This window comes from Pristis pectinata, chromosome 35 (genome assembly GCF_009764475.1).
Source record: "Pristis pectinata isolate sPriPec2 chromosome 35, sPriPec2.1.pri, whole genome shotgun sequence".
Classification (NCBI taxonomy): domain Eukaryota; kingdom Metazoa; phylum Chordata; class Chondrichthyes; order Rhinopristiformes; family Pristidae; genus Pristis; species Pristis pectinata.
The window spans coordinates 8,497,884-8,519,143 of NC_067439.1; the positions used below are offsets into that span (position 1 = coordinate 8,497,884).

The 21,260-nt window shown below is 49.2% G+C and overlaps 1 protein-coding gene across 1 annotated transcript in view; it reads left to right on the forward strand.

Moving 5' to 3' along the window:
• Window positions 1–20,183, forward strand: part of LOC127586248 (dapper 1-like) — a 54,835-nt gene extending 34,652 nt beyond the window's left edge. The window contains exons 2-3 of the mRNA XM_052044050.1: window positions 10,072–10,204; window positions 15,247–20,183. Coding sequence (XP_051900010.1) covers window positions 10,072–10,204; window positions 15,247–17,105 — 1,992 coding nt within the window. The 3' untranslated portion in view covers window positions 17,106–20,183. The remainder of the gene's footprint in view (window positions 1–10,071; window positions 10,205–15,246) is intronic.
• The last annotated feature ends 1,077 nt before the right edge of the window (window positions 20,184–21,260 follow it).

Here is a 21,260-nt window from a genome sequence, read left to right on the forward strand (position 1 = left end):
CTGTCGGGATGGACCTGGGGGAGACATCCTGGTGACTCATTTGTTTTGTTGTTTGGCTCTGTGCTTCTAAAGGACAAGGAGACAATCTGAACTGTTTAGACAAGTGGAACGGAGATAATTCAACACTTACCAATACGAGATCCCACCACCCACACTAACCTGCACCCCCTCCCTTCATTGCACCCTAGGAGAAAGATTAATTCATTTGAGACTGATCCAAGGATGAGAATTTTGAGTGCTGAAGGAGGGTCAGAAATGTAAGCATGTTGTGCTTGGTCTGAGATGGTTGAGGAAGAATCTGTCAGTGGTACAGAGTGTTGTGGGAGGTGTTGAGAGAGCCAGAAGTTAGTGTTTCCATTGCTTCGTGCGTTGGCTGAGATGAAGGATTTTCAGGGCGAGAACCGAAAGCAAAAAGAGAGATGTTTTTTTTTACTTAAGAGAGGAAATAATTCAAAAGAGCCTATTGTGACAGATTGGTGAAAATTCCTTCTTGTGTTAATGTGGTAGCATGTTCCATTCTGAACTTCCACCACAGTCAATTCAATCACATTCTGGGCACAGAGTACAGGCTGTGGTACTTGGCTTTGCAAGGAACCAAGGTTGAACTTCCAACACTTGAGCCGCATTTCTACCTCACAGGTCGAGAACAAATTTGGCAGTTGAACATCGATGAATTGTAGTCATTGAATTGATAACATGTGGAAGGAGGAGTGTTCAGTCTATCAGGTTTATGTACATCAGCCCCATTTTCCCTTAACCTGCCCCAGTCTCCAGTCACTATCCAACTTGCTTTTGAAGGCTTTTGTTCTCACCACGTTCCCCTTTTATCTTTTGTCCAATTCCCAGCCCCTGGATGGGGACATATTTTCCCAACCAAACCATGTCACCAGCTTCCTCATCTGCAGTAAGAACAACCTCAGTTTCTCTAGCCCAATCCTGCGGCTGAAATGGGAAGCTCTCCAGATTTGTTCTGGGGTTGCCGCTAACATGTGAAATTGAGTGCTCCGGGGGGGGGGGGGGGGGCAAACCCCAGCCACGGTGGCCCACGGGAGTGTGCCAAACCTCAGGGTTGGATGTGTGCCAAATTAGAAGCCGTAGACTGAGGAATCCCAGGGGTAAACTCTGTAGAAATGTTCTCAGCTGCAGAGGTAGGCTGAGGGGCTTTGCTCATGGAGGTAAATTTTTTAGATGCTGCATAGCTTGCGATGCACTTCCTGGGGAGGTATTAGGCTACATTGACCACAAGTTTGGGCGAAGATGTCGGTTGTAAGGAATGTCTTAAAGGAGGAGAGAGAGGGAGGAATTCCAGAGTTCAGGGCTCAGGCAGCCGAAGGATTGAGCAAGTAATTAGTGGGGGCCAGAATTAGTGTGGCATCTAGTTCTTGGTGTGCTGCAGAACCATGTGTCCGCACTGGCATATCCCACCCCACCATTGGTGGTATCTACAGGAGGTGCTGCCTCAAGAAGGCAACATCCATCATCAAAGATCCCCACCATCCAGGCCGTGCCATATTCTCGCAGCTGCCATCGGGCAGGAGGTACAGAAGCCTGAAGTCCCACACCACCAGGTTCAGGAACAGCTACTTCCCTTCAGCCTTTTGATTCTTGAACCAACCTGCACAACCCTAATCACTGCCTCAATATAACATCACTTTGGCCACTTTGCGCTACAATGGACCTTTTTTTCCTTTCTGGTGTAATTTTGTATAATTTATGTTGTGGAAGTTGTGTATCTGCTGCAATGTGCCTGTGATGCTGCTGCAAGTAAGTTTTTCATTGCACCTCTGTGTACATGTACTTGTGCATCTGACAATAAACTTGGCCTTGAGTTTGACAATACCAACTGGCAGCTGAAGAGGAAGAATCCTTTTGTGCTCTCTCAGCCTTGAGCCTTGGCCTGTCCATCAAACCCTGGAGGGTGTGTAACCATAGGTGTTGACTCTTGCGGGTGGCTATCACAAGTGAGTCTATCCCTCAGTTACCCAACGTCCAGTAGATTATCTCCATATCGGCAACTAGGAAATGAGCATTCCATTTGATAGCACTGTGCTGGTTATTTCAGAAGTCAACCTTTAGTGGAGTCATGTTTGGGAAGAAAAGAAAGAGATTTGGATGTCTGCAGTGCTTTGCAAAGTGGCTCAGTATTTAATGCCACTGTCTCATAGCTCCAGGGACCTGGGTCCAATTCTGACTTGTGGCATTGTCAGTGTGGAGTTTGCACCTTCTCCCTGTGACCACGTGAGTTCCCCCGGGTGCTCCAGTTTCCTCCCAATCCCAAAGATGTGCCGGTGAGTCAATTGGCTTCTGTCAATTTGCCCTTAGTGTAGGTAAGTGGCAGAGAGAATTGAGAGGGAGCTGAGAGAGAGAGAGAGAGAGAGAACACATTGCAGGAGGGCAGGGAAATAAGGGGGGGAATGGGGCTGATGGAATTGCTTCTTTGGAAGCTAGCAGGGACTCGATGGCCTGAGTGGCCTTCTTCTGTGTTGTGATTAGGATAACATACAAGATCTCAAAGCACCTGTTGAGGAATTTTTGAAATGTAACCACTGTTGTAAATGAAAAATACATGGCAGCTGATTCGTGCACAGCAGGATCCCGCAAGCAATAATGCAAAAATATCAAACAGTCCTTTATCTTGCTGTTGGTTGAGTGATAATATTGTTCAAGACACCACAGAGAAGGGTCCTGCTATTCTTCAACTGTACCACTAACGGGAGGTTTTAATACCCAAGAGTAGACAGAGGATTGGTTTAACGTTCCACCGAAAGCAGACCACCTCCAACGGTGCAGCACTCCCTCAGCACTGTTCGGGAACCTCAGCCTCTTGTGCGTCCGGAGCAGGGCTTTTGAACCCTTGACCTTCTGATGCAAGGGGCAGGAGGGCTAACCACTGAGCTGCAGCTGACAACAGCCAAGGTGGGAAGCAAATCAGTGTCATTAATTACCAGCAGGACTCCGGTTATAGAGTCACTCCTAGTCAGAGTACAAAAATTCTGCAGAGGCAGAGAGAAAATTGCAACCCTGCCGAGCTTCAATTTATTCATTATATAAATTCCCAAAATAGCAACATATTTTTCTTTGACAGATTAAATGTCTTTCTCTCCTTTTCTCTGTCGACACTGCTGCAATGTTTTGTTGTGAATGTGCCAGCATTAACAACAGATGAAGGAGAAGCATTTTCAAGTGCTTCAGAGCTGAGCTCTGGCCTTTTATTGGTGGGCTGGCTAATGCCTCCAAGAGCGGTCAAAGGTTTGAAAGTTATGCCCCCTGTTAATGGACAATGCCCCAGCACCCAACCCAATGCCGAATGGGTTTGAGGTAAAATAGGCCAAGGTTTGGCGAACCAGCGTGATAAAGTTCCTGATCTGCCGGCATTTTGGGAAGGTCTCTCTTGGAACCTCGTCATCTCCAGCTTGAATCATTCCACGATGGTGGCACCCTGAAACTCTGGAATGCCTTCCTTAAACCTCTCTACCTCTCAATGAGTCAAAGAGTCATACAGAGCAGAAGCAGGCCCTTCAGCCCACCAAATTCATGCTGCACATACTACTTAGAACATAGAACAGTACAGCACAGGAACAGGCCCTTCAGCCCACGATGTTGTGCTGAACTAATTAAGCTAATGATGCCTAATTACACTAATCCCTTCTGCCCGCACATGGTCTATATCCCTCCATTCTCTGCACATTCATGTGCCTATCTAAGAACCTCTTAAACACCTCTATAGTATCTTCCTTCACTACTGCCCCTGGCAGCACATTCCAGGCACCCACAATCCTTATCTACCCTAACCCCATCACCGTGCATTAGATCCGCCGCCTTCTACGCCTCGTTGATTCAAATGCTTCTTAAGTGTTTTGAGAGTCTTTACCCCTGCCACCTCTTCAGGCAATGTGTTCCAGACACCAACCGCCCTCTGTGAGATAAAATCTACCCCTCAGATTCCCCCCATACTCCTCCCTCTCACCTTAAATGTCTGCCTTCTTGTCTTAGACACCCCCACCGTGGGAGAAAGGTTTTTACTATCTACTCTATATATCCCTCTTATAATTCAATGCACTTTCATCAGGTCACCAATCAGCCTTCTCAGCTCCAGTGAAAGCAGATCCACATATCTAGTCTCTCCTTATAACTGTAATGCTTCAACCAGGCAACGTCCTGATGAACCTCCTCTGCACCCTCTTCAGCTGTCTTTCCTCCTTTCTGTGCCCTCTAATGCCGAACCCTTTGACTGAGATTTGTGTCGTCTCTCTTAGTCTGTGTGAAACTGTTCCCAGTGAACCAGGTAAGTTTAAAGCGTGTGTGGGAAACCGGGCGCCAGTCACTTGAAGGGGTGTGTGGGAACTGGGGCCCTTGTACGTAGAAGGGAATACAGCAAAGGTTACCTGGTGAGCCAGACGCCAAACCATTGGGATTTCCGAATGGTCAGATAAGATAAGATTTCTTTATTAGTCACATGTACATTGAATCACACAGTGAAATGCATCTTTTGCGTAGAGTGTTCTGGGGGCAGCCCGCAAGTGTCGCCACGCTTCTGGCACCAAAATAACATTCCCAGATGGCGGATTATTGGAGTTTTGCTATAACTGCAAATGGTAATAAACAGCCATAGTCTTAGGGTCGTTAAGCTTGGATTCAGTCCTCCCAATCCTCTGCCTCCATGCCAGGCATCAAGTACCCAATTACACTAACCCCATTTGCCAGCACTTGGTCTGTAGCCTTCTATACCTTGTGCTCGTCTAAATTCTTCTGAAACATTGTGAGAGTCTCTGTCTCCTTCAACCCCTCAGGCAGTGTGTTCCAGATCCCAACCCCGCTCTGGCTGAGAAAATTCTTTCTGAAATCCCCTCCTACCCCTCACCTTAAACCTGTGCCCTCCAGTCATTGACACCTCTCCTATGGGGAGAAGTTTTTTTTTACTATATACCCTCTCTATGCCCCTCATAATTTTGTATAACTTTATCACGTCCCCACCCCACCTCAGCCTCCTCCATATAGAAGCATAGCACAGGAACACACCCTTCGGCCCATTGCATCTGTGCCGACCATGATGCCAAGCTAATCCCATCGGCCTGCATAGTCTGTGTCCCTCCATTCCCTGCCTGTTTATGTGCCCGTCTAATTGCCTCTTAAACGTTGCTGTTGTATCTGCTTCCACCACCTCCCCTGGCAACATGTTCCAGGCGCCTACCACCACCGCTCTCTGTGCAAGTAAACGCCTCGCACATCTCCTTTGAACTTTCCCCCTCTCACCTTAAAGATCTACTCAAAGGAAAACAAGCCCAGCCCTTCCAGTCTCTCCTCATAACTGAAACGTTCTGTCCCAGTGACATCCTTGTGATTCTCCTCTGCACCCTCTCCAGTGCATTCAAATCTGCCAATGACACCCTCATGGCCCCCCCTTAAAGGAAGGCTTCCTCACAATGAAAGCAGCGGTAAACAAAAACTGAATGACTGATAGAGAGCTTTAGGCAATCTGCCTCCTAAATCCATACTTCCATCAGTGTGGAAGAGGCAAATCAATTGCTAATCTTGTGTCCCAGGACCTTGTTTATCAGCTCCGTTCTGCTGGTCATTCAAGGATTCACACAGCACAGAAACAGGCCCTTCAAACCACTGAATCCGTGCTGGCCGTCAAACACCCATTTACACTGCTTCCCGTTTTATTCTCTCTACATTCCCAGCATCTCACCTCCTCCCCAGATTCTGCCACTCACCTACACATGAGGGGGCAATCTACACACCAGCACATCTTTGGGATGTGGGAGGAAACTGAAGAACCCGGGGGGGAGCCCTCGCAGTTACAGGGAGAGCGTGCAAACGCCACACAGACAGCGCCTGAGCTTGGGATCGAACCCCAGTCGCTGGAGCTGTGAGGCAGCAGCTCTATGAGCTGTGTCGTAGTGGCGCAACTTAGTGGCAGGTTTGGGAAAGAGGGAATGAGAAGCAAGAACAAAGTTAGGAGGGTTGAGGTAAAGTCCCAAATGGAGCAATGACCCTTTGGAACATTTCCTTCCAACTAAAACCTATTATTTTACCCACTAGCATCTATCCACCATTCTAAGGCTTCCCGCTGTGGTTCATTTCTATGGCTCATGTTTCCTTCTCAAAATCAATATAAACAAAGTCGATTACCCCTGTCCTTGATGTGGGAGTTTTGTGTGCACAATTTGTACATTATAACAGTGTCCACACTTCATTGCTGTTCTGCTCACCCCTTAACAAGAAGGCTGTGGAGGCTTTGGAGAGGGTGCGGAAGAGGTTCACCAGGATGTTGCCCGGATTAGAAAGTATTAGATATAAGGAGAGACTGGACAAACTTGGATAGATTTTTTCTGGATCATCGGAGGCTGAGGGGCAACCTGATAGAAGTTTGTAAAATTATGAGAAGCTTAGGTAAGGTAGACAGTCCTTTTACCCAGAGTGGAAATGACAAATACTAGAAGGCATAGCTTTAAGGTGAGAGGGGGAGAGTTTAAAAGAGATATACAAGGCAAGGTTTTTTTACACAGAGAGCAGTGGGTGCCTGGAACGTGCTGCCAGGGGTGGCGGGGGAAGCAGATCCAGTCGCAACATTTAAGAGGCACTTAGACAGGGGCATGAACAGGTGGGGAATAGAGCAATGTGGACCATGTGCAGGCAGATGGGAGTAGTTACATCGGCTTCATGGTCGGAGGAGACATGGTGGGCAAAAAGCAAAAGCAAATTGCTGGGGGAACTCAGCGGGTCGAGTAGCATCTGTGGGGGGAAAGGAATTGTCGACGTTTCAGGTCGAGACCCTGCATCAGGACTATCTGTTCTTAGGGTTAGGGTTCAAGACAGATGGGATTAGTTAGATTGGCCTCATCAGACATCAGAATCAGGTTTATTATCACTGACATATGTCAAGGAATTTGTTGTTTTGTGGCAGCAGGACAGTGCAAGACATAAAAATTACTGTTACAAAAATAAATAAATAGTGCAAAAGAGGAATAACCAGGTAGTGCTCATGGGTTCAGAAATCCGATGGCAGAGGGGAGGAAGCTGTTCCTGAATCGTTGAGTGTAAGTCTTCAGGCTCCTCCCTGATGGTAGTACGAGAAGAGGGCATGTCCTGGGTGGTGAGGGTCCTTGATGATGGATGCCACCTTCTTGAGGCACCGCGTCTTGAAGATGTCCTTGTGGGCCGGAGAACCAGTTCTTATGCTTTACTGTACTGTTCTATGTTTTATTTTACTGCCTGAAAGTCCTGTGGCTGCAAAAGATGCCATGGAAATGCACATCTTTTACGCTGAACCTTCAGAGAGTTGAATTTCCACCTGATGGTATGGATGTGGTGCAGTGATTAAATTTATTGGTTCAATAATCCAGAAGTTCAAATCCCAACACAGTAACCGTGGAAGTTAAAATTCAGCTCATAATCTGGACAGAAACAATGAGAATGGCTAATTATTAGTAATGATGAACTAATAACTTAACCAGATGGTTGTGTTACGAACCAGCAACAAAAGAAACACACAGTCATGTATCAGTGTTAAAAACTACTTTATTAATAACTACTTATGATAATAAGAAAAATAAAAGTAAAAATGTTAGAATGTTAGAAGTAAAAATGTTAAATCTTAAACATTAACCCCAAAAACTAAACTCGTAGTGTGTGTGTGTGGCAAACTTCCAAACTCCAAGTCCAGGAATAGTTTTCAAAGTTCATTTCAGCAAGCCATAAGGTGAAACGTGAGCAAAGGCTTCTTCAAAACCACCGTTGACTGAAGATAAGACGTAGATGTAGAGAGAAAATAGAGAGTAATTACGAAATCCAAATGTTCCACGATGGAACCCATACGACATCTCAGTGTCTACTCAGCAGTGACTACTCACCGCATCTTCCTCACCCCAAAAGGCTCTCGAATCATGGCCATCCACACAAGTACCTGTTTCCCTCTACAGGTTAACGACAAAGTGGACTCCACCGGATTACTCCAAAAATCCATATGTGGATTGTAGTGACAGGCACAGTTACTGTTTTTCATCCATCGATAGAGACTAGCAGGCTGGTCTCTCTCTGTCTCTCTCTGTCTCTCTGTCTCTGTCTCTCTGTCTCTCTCTTTCCTCCAACTGATTCCGACTGACTGTTTCAAAAACGTCATTACATCCTTATTTTCTGTTGACGTCATCATGTCATCATGCCACGCACGCGCGCACGCACACACACACACACACACACACACACACACACACAACCACACTACTCTATCTTAAAGGGACATTCACCAATAGTAACCTAGTCCGTAACAGTTGTAAAAACTCATCTAATGTTCGTCAAGGAAGGAAATCTGCCATCCTTACCTGGTTAGGCCCATTTGTGACTCCAGGCCCATTCTATGGAGATGCCTTTCAATACGCTCTGGAATGACCTGGCAAACCAATCAGCTGTAAGTGGCTCACCACTATTTTCTCAAGGGTAATTAGGGATGAGGAATAAATCCTGGCCTTGCCCGTGATGAGCAGATCCTGAAAGGTTAATGAATAAAAAGACAAGTTTCACTCTATATTGACTCCCTGAACAGTTTACCCTGTCAATAATCTTCCACCAGACCCAATCAATGAGCTGCAACTCTTTGTATCCAGCTTTCTCGATAAGAATGAGTTAGAATTTGTGGGAGAGAAGGAAGGGCCCCCTTAAGCAGGCATGTGTCCAGGAACCAAGATTTTATTTAAAAAAAACTGCAACAATTAGTTGAAACTGAAATATATCTATCTTTCAGCATCCAGTTGAATAATAATAGGATTCCTGACAAATTGGCTGAAAGACAGGCAAGATTGATGGGCTTGACCTATGACCTGATTCTTAGTCTGGCTTTGGCCCATCCTCAAGCTTGCTAATGATGGTCATGTGACACGCTGCGTCCATAGTGATTTAATTCCACTGGACGGAGGCAAGACTGTCTCGAGGAGATAAATTGACATCATGGAAACCAGCAGCTGCCTGAAAGCTGTGACGAAAATTGGTTACACTTTGCTAATTAGTGAGAATACGTTTTGAATTTTGACCCCCCAACACAATGCATGTGACAGATGGTCTCAATGTCAGGCAATGGGTTCTCTCTCTTTTGTTTTCTCTTGCTAAGCTCACTAGCCAGCACCCACCCCCACACTCCATCCTCAATTCACTCCTCTCCTGAGGGCCAGGGGTTGCAGGTTCCATCAGCGCAGTCTGGGTACACGCTGCCTGTGGCTTCCTCTCCTTGTCTGCGAGTCCAGGCGGTGAGCTATTCGACCCTTAGATTAGACACGTTGTCCTCAGTCCTTCCCTACTGCAATATTCTTCTGTGCTCGTTCTAACGTGCATCACTGTAGAGTCAAGCGTGAAGACCCTGATCAGTTGCCCAGAGATCAGGAGGATGGGGTTCATTTGTACAGGTTCCCTGAACTCAAGATGAGCTCAGTCAATCTAGAATTGGGGAGGTATATAAATGACTCTGTTCCAGCGTCATTTTTAAAGAGCAGAATGGTCCTCCCCAGTCTCCTGGTCAACAGATCGCCCCACTACCAACACCTGAAGTAGATTACTTAGCCTTTATTTGTGGGGGTTTTCTGTGTGCTGATCTCCCATAGTAACTGCACCTCAAAAGAAAACGCGGCCTGCTGCAGAGCATTGTAGGACATGGGCAGTGTCTTATGCTCTTCACTGAAGGAACTCCCTACCGACAGTGTGGCCCTCCTTCAGTATCACACTTGGAGTTTCAGCTTCAAGTCTCTAGATTTGGGCTCGAAACTCTCAGAAGCAAGGTTCGTTGCTTCTGAGAGTTTCGAGCCCTGGGACTAAGAACCAGACAGGTGAATCAAATTTCAGATCTGTGTCGCAGAAAGCAAAATGGATTCCTTCCAAAACAAAACCCCACATCAATAAAGTGCAATGGAGACTCTGTAAAGTACCTGGGGCATCTTAACTGCAATTGAAAGGTAAGTTTCACCTTGTTTCTGGAGGATCAGCTATGGTTCTCTCACTGATCTGTCTGTCTTCACGCAATATAGCCACACCACGACTAACACCTGCTCTCCCCCGTTCTTTCTTCCCATTCCCCGCCATCAGAATGGGTTGCGACGCCAAGAACTCGCTTTCCTCAGCCCCCTCCAGCAACTGGAGAGGCAGGTCAGTGAACTCCGACTCGATGTGAACCAGACGCCCGGAGGGGAGCCAGAGATTGATAGCCGTCCGAGCTCAGGTAAGGGAGAGGGAGACATGGAGTTAGGGGAGGGCGAGTGGGGGGTAGGAAGGGGTGGCAGCTTCATCCTTTCCGACTTCCGTTTTGGTTCGAGTGATTTAAGGATTTACAAGTCAAGATGATCTCGTTACTCTTCTGTCTAACTTTCTGGCCAGACTGCATACCCCTCCAACATCCAGGGGAAATGATCTGTAGGTCTTTGTTCACTGTGTGTGCAGGCCGGCGTGATCTGGTTTAACAATTACCTTTTGGTCACACACATTTTCTTACTGTTGAATACAAGCGATGCTGAATATTGTTCTCTCAGCTGCTGTAAGGGTGAAAACAACCACGTGACCACATGAAGGGTAACGGGTTAAGTCGATTTGTTAGGGTTTTTTTTCAGAGCGAAATAGCACTCAGAAGCAAAAAAATTACCTTGGTAGCCAAAGTGACAGTGCCTAAGTGTGTCTAAATTCCTGGAGGGAGATTTGCGAGCTTCATCCCCAGTTGCCAATCACCCCAGTTCCCAAGATGTGGGGCCACTGGGTGGGTATTCCCGCCGGCAGCAGTCATTTGGGAAAATAGCTCCAATATTTGAACCAAAAACGCCCAGCAAATCTGTCTGAATCTGTTCAAAAAGAAAAGATAGTTTCCAGATGTTCATGTTAGAGATACACAATGTCCCAAGTCAAGGGTTTGAGGTCAGTTTAGGGGCAGTGTTTGATTTCTGTGCCTTCAGATTCTTCCTGATAGATTTTCCCACACTGGCTATCTGTCAGGAACACTGACGTCTAGTTAGATTGTCTGTCCATTTAGTTCTGGCCTTTTGTAGCCTATTTCACTATTTTTCCAGCTTTTGCTCTGTATTATCGTTCCTGTTTTATCTCTCTCTCCAATTATCTCAGCTCCTCTCCCATGCATGCATCTGCCTTGTTTCATTCCTCTCATACATTTGAAGGCTTTACTCTCTGTGTGTCCCTCCATGAGTGTGTCATTCTGTTTTTCATCTCTCTCTCTCTTTGTTCTTATCTCTTTGCTTTCCTCTCTCTGGGCCTCCCTATCGCTTTATCCCCATTTCCTTCCCTTTCTGTCACTTTGCTGAGAGATATTTGCGTCTGTTTCTTTGCCACGTCAATGCATTAAAAACAATTCTAACGCAAACTAGAGGAACAGCACCTCATATTCCACCTGCTTAGTCTACAGCCCAATGGTATGAACATTGAATTCTCCATTTTCAGCAAACTTGCTCCCCCTCTGTCCCTCTTCTCTCCCCTCCTGATCTACCCAGTTCCTCCAACACCCCCCCCAGCCCCCATCACCCTGTTTCTTTCCCCTCCTCCACCCACTTCATCTGCCCGTCTCCCACACACCCCTCCCACTGGGTCCCCTCTCCCCACCGGTCCCATCTACCCTCCCCACCTCCTTCCCTCGGTTCCAGGCTCCACCTTCCTCTCCTATCAGATTTCATCATCTGTCTCCACCTATCACCTCGCACTATTTCCACTCATCCTGCCTATCATCCCTCCTCACCTGGATCCCACTGTCGCCTGCCATCTCTTACTCCACCCCTTCCCCTCACCTCTTTATACTGGCTGTCTCCCTCTTATCAGTCCAGATGAAGGGTCTTGACCCAAAACATCAACTGCCCATTTCCCTCCACAGATGCTGCCCGACCTGCTGAGTTCCTCCAGCATTTTGTTTGTTAGTCCAGATTCCAGCATCTGCAGTCCCTTGTGTCTCCAAAAACATTCTGACATGATTTGGGACATCACAGAAGGCACTACTGAAATGGAAATCTGTCTTTCTTTCTCTGCTATTCCTTAACTGGTTGTATCTTTATCTCTGACCCAGAAGTATGCCGGTTCAAATCCACCTCAGTTCAGTAACTCAAGCACTAACACGTGGACATTTTGGCACAGAGGAACAGTTGTGGTGTGGAGCAGGTCAGCCATGATTATATTGAATGGCAGGGCAGCCTTGAGGGGCTGAATGGCCTACTCCTGCTCCTACTGAGGGACTGCTGCACTCTTGGAGACTCTCGAAATGTGATGTTGATTGACATTTCTCTCTCTGAAGTGGATATAAAAGATGTCTCAGGGAATCTGTTCCCACCAGTACTGTGCCCCTGAGTTATAGTGACAGTCTTGTCCCCGCCAGTACTGTACCCCAGTGTTATACAGTGACAGACCCGTCCCCACCGGTACTGTACCCCAGTGTTATACAGCAACAGACCCGTCCCCACCAGTACTGTACCCCAGTGTTATACAGTGATAGACCCATCCCCATCAGTACTGGACCCCAGTGTTATACAGTGACAGACCCGTCCCCACCAATACTGTACCCCAGTGTTATACAGTGACAGACCCGTCCCCGCCAGTACTGTACCCTAGTGTTATACAGCGACAGACCTGTCCCCACCAGTACTGTACCCCACTGTTATACGGTGACAGACCCATCCCCATCAGTACTGGACCCCAGTGTTATACAGTGACAGACCCGTCCCCACCAATACTGTACCCCAGTGTTATACAGTGACATCCATCCCCACCAGTACTGTACCCCAGTGTATACGGCGACAGACCCTTCCCCACCAGCTTAAAGAACCCCCTGCAAAGCCTGAATGAACATGAAGGGGCATCTCTTTGGTTGAGATGTTGGGGGTGCCTCTGTTTGGACTGTTCAGGGGGACAGGCACGGTACTGATTTGATCACATTCCATGCGGCCGCTACGAGCGAAAGTTTGAGCCACGCCTTAACACGCTGATGTTTTTCTACAACCCCCCTCCCCACCACCTCCCTCCACCTTCCTCTCTGCCCTCCTCTGCTCCTTCCTGCAGGCTTCTTTGAGCTGAGCGAGGGCCCGTCCCCTGCGCTCTCCGACTCCTCCGCCTCCATCTTTGCCGAGTGCTTTCCCAGCTTGCATTCTGCCGCGTGCAACTACCCACGGTTTGGCTTGGCTGACGCTCGCATTAATTATGCAAATGAACGCCCCAAATCTTTAGGTAGGTGTGAACCCAGGCAACTCTGGAAGAGGGCAGAGGATGTCCCCGGGAGCGATTGTATCAGCGCCTCTGTCCGATGGCGGGAGAACATTTATTGAGGATTTACGCAATACCTTTTTGAAAGTTGGTATTAAATCTGCTTCTTCTGCTCCCTCAGGGAGTGTGTTCCAGATCATAACCCTGTGTGTAAAACAAACTGTCCTCCCCATCCCTCCTCTTCTCACTTATCCCCAATTAATGTCAGTGATTGTCCATTCAGTAATGGTAGTCATTGAGTCATACAGTACAGACACAGGTCCTTCAGCTCACCAATCCCCGCCAACCATCACGCACCCATTTACACTGATCCCATTTTATTCTCCCCACATTCCCATAAACTCCCCCCAGATTCTACCCCTCATCTACACACCAGGGGGCAATTCACAGCGGCCAATTAACCCACCAACCTGCATGTCTTTGGGATACGGGAGGAAACCAGAGCACCCAGGGGAAATCCATGCTGTCATCGAGAGACGCCACACAGACAGCAGTGGGAGAACGTGCAAACTCCACACAGACAGCAGTGGAGGTCAGGATTGAACCCTGGTCTCTGGCGTTGTGAGACAACGGCTCTACCAGCAGTGCCACTGAGCTGCCTTAAATCATTACTGATCCATTCCATTATCTCGTTACAGTGAATTGTTCTCCCTCCCCTCCTACATAAACTATTAACTGATGGTGGGTTTCGATCTGAAACATCGACAATTCCTTCCCCCCCACAGATGATGCTCGACCCGCTGAGTTCCTCCAGCAGATTGTTCGTTGCTCTGGATTCCAGCATCTGCAGTCTCTTGTGTCTGCGGGTATGAACCCTCACTGGGCTGCCCTCCCATAGACACCAGCAGCTATTCATTCCCAGGAGCTCCCGCACTTCTCATAGTGTCATACAACACACAACCAGGCCCTTCGGCCCACCTCTTTCATGCTGACCAGCAAGTACCCATCTTTACTATTCCCATTTACCTGAACGTGGTGAATAGCCTTAAATACCTTGGGGATTCAAGTACTTGTCTGGATAATACTTAAATATGAGAGTCTCTCCCTCCACCACTCTCTCAGGCAGCAGGTTCCAGATTCCAAGCACCCTCTGGGTGTAAATATTCTGCCTCAAATCCCCTCTAAACCTCTGCTCCTTACCTTAAATCTATGCCCTGTGGCAGAAGACACCTCTGCTATGGGGAAAAGTTTACTCCTGCCTGCTCTATCTATGCCCCTCATGATTTTGCCTCCCTCAACCTTCTCTGCTCCAAGGAAAACAAACCCAACCTATCCAATCTCTCCTTGAAACCTGGGACACTCATCCTGGTGAACCTCCTCTACACCCTCTCCAGTGCATTCACACCCTTTCTATGCTGAGGTGAGCTAAACTGCACACAATCATCTAGGTGTTCAGATGGCAGGCAATATACCATTGTGGACTAAACTGAGCTCCTCCCCAGTCAGCTCCTGCTTTCCAGAAGGCATCTTTAGTGGAGGAGAGGTGTCAGGAAGCTTAACCGGGATTCGAACTTAGGAACATGGGGAGACTGCTCAGTTCATCACTTATTGAGATTGTGGTTAACTTAACTCCTTTTGCCAGCCTTGGATCCAGCCCTGCCCAAAGCAAGTCACTAACATTAGGACCTAACTCACCATTCATGGATGTTACGATATCATGTGACTTTCAACACTTCCTGGTGTAATGTGCACAGCTTGCAGTTTCTTTATTAACACTGAAAGCATGTAACTACACGCCTCTCCCATCCCCAATACTGTAGCACATCCCCATGATTTAATATAGTCCAGAGGAGCCTTACTTGGTGTCCAGTCCATTCTCTCCCTGCACTGGGAGTGTGTGATGGGACAGTGCAGAGGGAGCTTTACTCTGTGTCTAACCCATGCTGTTCCTGCCCTGAGAGTGTGTGACGGGACAGTGTAGAGGAGGGTTTACTCTGTATCTAACCTGTGCTGTCCCTGCCCTGCGAGTGTTACCTCAGTTGAAAACTGCCCTCTGACGTTGAGTATCGATTGTTGTTTCAGCCGAGCCTCTGCACACGGACCAAGACGAGAGCTTGAGCTACGCCGACAGTGATTATGTCTCCTCGGTGCCCCGCTCCTTCTCGGCAACCCACTCGGAGTCACTGGAGGCTCTGGCGGACGTGCGGCAAAAGTACCAGTCCGACCTGCTGACCCGTGACAGTCTGGAGCTCTTCCCCTACCCCAGCCCCCTCCACGCCATGGCAGTACAGAGCCCCCTCCTCTGCCAAGCCATGCGGGCAAGCAGCGAGGACAAACCCTTCTCGCCCACCTCCTTCCTGGGCACCTACAAGCTGGACAGCGATGGGGAGATGTTCTTTGGCTCCCAGGGCGAGCTCGCCCAAGGCCTGGAGGCCGTCCAGTCGAAGAGGCTGGAGAACTACATCACGGGCCTGGTCCACAAAAGGGTGTACCCAGTCCGGTCAAACAAGCCGAGGACAAGCCTCACCACAGACCCCATAAAAGGCCTGATCAGGCAGAGCAGCCTGTGCCAGAGGAACACGGAGCCCGCCAGCCCACAGAGTCCCAATTGTGAGCAGATGTATCCCTCATCCGAGAGAGGAAATATCTCAAATTCCCACAGCTTCGACGGTAGCTTGCCCACCGCAAAGTACAGGCCTCAGTGGAATTCAGGCGGCGATCAGTCATCAGCCAAGAAAAATATTCTGAGCTGCCAAACACCAGACACCTTCACCAGCGCTGCTCAGAAGCAAAAGGGCGCCGAGGAATCCCAACATTCACAGAGCCTGAGGAAACAAATCAGGCTCATGACCAACACTCCTCCAATGAGGCCAACCTCACTTGAGTACCATGAGCTGAATTACCACCCAGCCATGCGGGGATCACCTCAGGAGAATTATTACCAAAATGTGTACGAGCTGGATGACAGGCCTCAGGCTTTTGCATCCGCCAGGCCCGACTCGGTTGAAGTCCACTCCCCGCCTTATGACCAGCGCATTGGGCTGGAGGTCAGAGACAAGAGGTCTCCCCTTCAGGGCCCCGACGACGGAGGGTATCAGATGGTCAACGCACAGTACATCCCGGCCAAGCAGCCATACAAAGTCCACGGGGGAGGGCAAGGAGGCCGGGCCAGGGCCGCGCTGCTGAACAAGTGCCGTTCTGCTGACATGTCCCCGGAAGGCGGGCCTCACGGCTTCAGGGAGAAGGGCAAAGCCTCGGGCAAGAAGTGCCGCTTCAGCGAGGAGGCGGAGGCAGCCAAGAGGAACGGCCGCAAGCCGTCGCCCCGGGGGAAGAAGACCTGCCGCTCAAATTCTGAGAACAGCCTCCTCAGCCGGCAGGGCTCAGCCTGCGTGAAGTACAACACCGTGGAGCGGGACGAGGGCCGCTCTCTCCGGCCCAGGCGTCACCCCGGCGGTGGCGGCGGCTACCGGCGCTGGAGGTCGACGGCGGAGATCTGCCAGGAGGAGGCGGCGGCGGCGGCGGCCACGGCAACGGCGGCGACCTCCGACCCCTACCCATCGGGGGAAGGCCAGCGGCGGCTCAGGAGGTACCAGAAGGCGGCCGGGCCCCAGGGCCAAGCGGGTAGCAGTGACTCGGAGTACCGGGGTCCCAGCCGTGAGGCGGAGGAGGAAGGGCCCGGGGCCAGGGCTTACGGCGCCAACTGCTTCGGCGACAGCGAGTCGAGCCTGAGCGAGGTGGAGTCGCCAGGGTTCAGCACTTGCTCTAGCGACACAGACGAGGAGGGCGGCGGGCTGGTGTGGCCCCAGCAGGTGGCCCCGCAGGCCGCTGGCCGCAACCCCGCCCAGCCCAAGGTCTTCGTGAAGATCAAGGCCTCACACGCTCTGAAGAAGAAGATCCTTCGCTTCCGCACCGGCTCCCTCAAGGTCATGACCACCGTCTGAGCGAGAAGGTGACCGAGCGCCTCAAGTCCTCAGGTGCCCTTCACCACCTCAGGACTTCCCATCAGTGCTCTGACGCTGTTCTTTCCCCTTTGGCGGCCATTGTAAATTTGGGAAGGGTGTCGGCTAATGTGGGCACGGGAAAGATAAGCTCCAAGAGATGAGAGCCCACTGGATTCTTGATTTGGTACCTCCACCAGCATTGGGGAAACTGCACGAGAACTTCTGTGGATCTCTCCCCCTCCCACCCCCGACCTCCCCCAACCCTTCTCCACCGTGGTAACCACAGAAGCTTCCACAGCCACCAGAGAGGGCAGAGGGAGATGCCCCTTGGTGCTGAAGGGCAGGGAGCACCAGGGCAGATTCAGTGCCCGATTCTGCGGAGTGTGTTTTGAAGCCACGGCCTCCTGCTGCAGCCACTCGCCAAGCCCCAACCAGCAAGGTGGCCAAAAGACATGGGCCCCACATGTCAAGGAAACCACCTCTAGGTGATGGCATCCCAATTTGAGGGCAAAAGAATGGTCTGGATCACTTTTGCCAGGCTTATTGATATCACATACGGAGGGCTGTGCATTAATTTTACACAGTGTTAACAGATTTTGATTTATTTAACTCGATGTTACCACAGAAAGTGTTTGATGTTTCAAGTGGTAGAAAACTTCTAGATCAAGGACCAGACAGGAACTCGGGTAATAAATGTCACCTACTGATCATCTGGGCCAATAACACCTCAATTTCAAAATTGTCACCCCTGTGTTCAGATCCGTCATCCACACGTCCTCTAGCTTGTACAACCCTCCAAGATCTCTGTGCTCCTCCAATTCTGGCCTCTTGATCGCCTGAATTTTCTATCACTGTTGGCGGTCATGTGTGTGCCCTGAACTCTGGAGTTGGCTCCTTAAACCTCTCTGCACTTTCCCCCCTCAGTTGCTCCTTAAAACTTCCCTCTTTGATTGCTTTGGGTCCCGTTGTCATCTCCTTGTGTGACTCAGTGTCAGTTTATCCAACTTACCCATTCAGGGCAAGCACTATTTAGATAAGACAGCCCTGCATAAGAGATGGTAGCACCAAACCAGGCCCTTTGCCCCACCAACACCATTTGGAGCACCCATTTCCATTTATCGTACACTGACCCCATTTTATTCTCCTCACATTCCCATCAACTCCCCCCAGATTCTACCCCTCACCTACACACTAGGGGGCAATTTACAGTGGCCATTTAACCTACCAACCGGAATGTCTTTGGATGTGGGCGGAAAACGGAGTAAACAGGAGAACCCGCGCAGTCACAGGGAGAATGTGCAACTCCACACAGACAGTGCCTGAGGTCAGGATCGAACCTACGCCTTTATCCATAGATCATATAATTCCCTCTTTTCTACTGCCTCAATTTTGCGTTCACTATAGCGTCACGGAGTTGTACATCTCATTGGCCCAACTTGTCCACATTGACCAAGGTGCCTTCCTGAGCCAGTCCCATTTGCCTGCATTTAGCCCATATCCCTCCAAACCTTTCCTGTCCCCGAACCCGTCCAAATCTCTTTTAAACATTGTAATTGTAGCCACCTCTACCAATTCCTCTGGCAGCTCATTCCATATACCCACCACCCAGTGTGAAAAGCCTGCCCTCCGGGTCCCCTTCAAACCTTTTCCCTCTCATCTTTATGCCCTTTAGTTTTAGACCCCTGTACTCTGGAAAAAAGCCTTGAATCATCCACCTTCTCTATGCCCCTCATTATTTTATAAACCTCTATAAGGTCACCCCTCAGCCTCCTGCGCTCCAGGGGAAACAGTCCCAGCCTATCCAGCCTCTCTTTATAAATCAAGCCCTCCAGTCCTGGCAACATCTTTTGTGAAACTTTTCTGCACCCTCCCTTGCTTAATCTCATCCTTCCCGTGGTATGGCGACCAGAACTGCACACAATATTCCAGGTGTGGTCTCACCAATGTCCTGTACAGCTGTAATATGTGACCATATTGTGTGCATCCTGCTCACCTGGAAAGGGGCTAATGCTCCACAGCCCATGTCCGTCCTACAATGGGCATGCATCCCAAGTCAGATTCAATTCCCGAGAAATTACTGCTGCAGAACATGGGAGGTGATGAGCTACTGACGCCAGGTATCCAACCCCCTTTGACTCTGGGATCAGTGCACCAACTGGGAGGAATGGTGTTGGGGCTCCAGGGCTACTCCAGCCGCATCCATAAAATTCCACTCAGTGGAGACTGTGAGCAGGCAGCCAGGATTTGCTTCCCGCTTCCCTGAGTGAAAATCCTCAGGAAAGCTTGAGGATCCTGGGAACCCACAACCAACTGGGATAGAACATAGAACCGTAGAACATGTAACATATAACACTACAGCACAGTACAGGCCCTTCGGCTCACAATGTTGTGCCGACATTTTATCCTGTTCTAAGATCTATCTAACCCTTCCCTCCCACATTGCCCTCCATTTTTCTATCATTCATGTGGCTATCTAAGAGTCTCTTAAATGTCCCTAATATATATGCCCCCATAATCTCTGCATGCAGTGCGTTCCATGAACCTATCACTGTCTGTGTAATAAAACTTACCCCTGACATCCCCCTTATACCTTCCTCCAATCATCTTAAAATTATGTCCCCTCGTGTTAAGCCATTGTCACCCTGGGAAAAAGTCTCTGACTGTCCACTCGATCTACGCCTCTTATCATCTTGTACACCTCTATCAAGTCACCTCTCATCCTCCTTCTCTCCAAAGAGAAAAGCCCGAGCTCACTCAACCTATCCTCATAAGACATGCTCCCCAATCCAGAGAGCATCCTGGTAAATCTCCTCTGCACATTCTCTAAAGCTTCCACATCCTTCCTATAATGAGGCAAGCAGAACTGAACACAATATTCTAAGTGTGGTCTAACCAGAGTTCTATAGAGCTGCAATGTCACCTCATGGCTCTTGAACTCTCTACCCCGACTAATGAAGGCCAACACACCACACGCCTTCTTAACAACCCTATCGACCTGGGTGGCAACTTTGAGGGATCTGTGGACGTGGACCACAGGATCCCTCTGTTCCTCCATACTGCTAAGATATAAAAGAAACATCCCAGCTGAGTGGGTGGGGATTTGAATTGGCGGGGGGGGGGGGGGGGGGGGGGGAAGGGTGCTGTGATGGGTGGAGGAACAAAATATGCCCCCAGTGCAAATCTGGGGCAACATTAACCATTGAACTAACTTATTTCACCCTCTCAGCCAGCGCCGGACAGATAGCGGTATGAAATGATGTATATATGTATTCAGTATGAGTGTGTCAAACAGTTATGTAATTATTATCCCGCACGTGAGATGGTCCACAGGGAGCTGTAGATAGGACAAAGGACTTGAGGATGCACTGGTTTGAAGCCTGGCTTGTAACACAGGGGTCCTACTGTAGGTCGGAAGAGGTTTTCTTCTATTTCTTCCAGCACACCGGGTCGTCAATGTCGGGCTTTCACCATTGGAAAAGGGCAGTGGAAGCAGATTTGATGAGCTACGAAAGGGCATTGGACGGATACTTGACAGCAAAATGTCCGTCAGTACTGCGGAGTATGGAGTGGAGGGGGAGGCAGCCCAAGGGGGTGAATTTAACTGCAATGTGTGTTGGGCTAAATGGCCTCTTTATACATTTTGATGATTCCAAGTGGAATTTTTTATGGGAGGGGGTGGGTTTTTGAAGTCTGGAGGAGTTGGGGAAGTATTGCCCTTGTTCCCAGCAATTTTCTCATGACAGAGGAGACCTTTCAGCCCATCGAGTCCATGCTGGTTCTCAGAGCAATCCCATCCTCCATTTATTTCCCTGTAACCTATTCCCCCACATTCCCATCCACCCCAGCTGATCCCACCACCCTTTTACACTGGGGGGGCAATTTACAGCAGGCAATTAACCCACCAACCCGCATGTCTTTGGGATGTGGGAGGAAACCGGAGCATCTGGGGGAAACCCACACGGTCACAGGGAGAACATGCAAACTCCACACAGTCAGCGCCGGAGGTCAGGATTGAACCCAGTTCTCAGAAGCTGGGAGGCAGTGGCTCCACTAGCTGTGCCTAAACATGTCAGTGGTGAATGATAACTCAGCTGGATAAACCCTGGTGTGAATTGGTTGTAACCTACTGTTGATGGAGATTGTGTTTCTACTTCC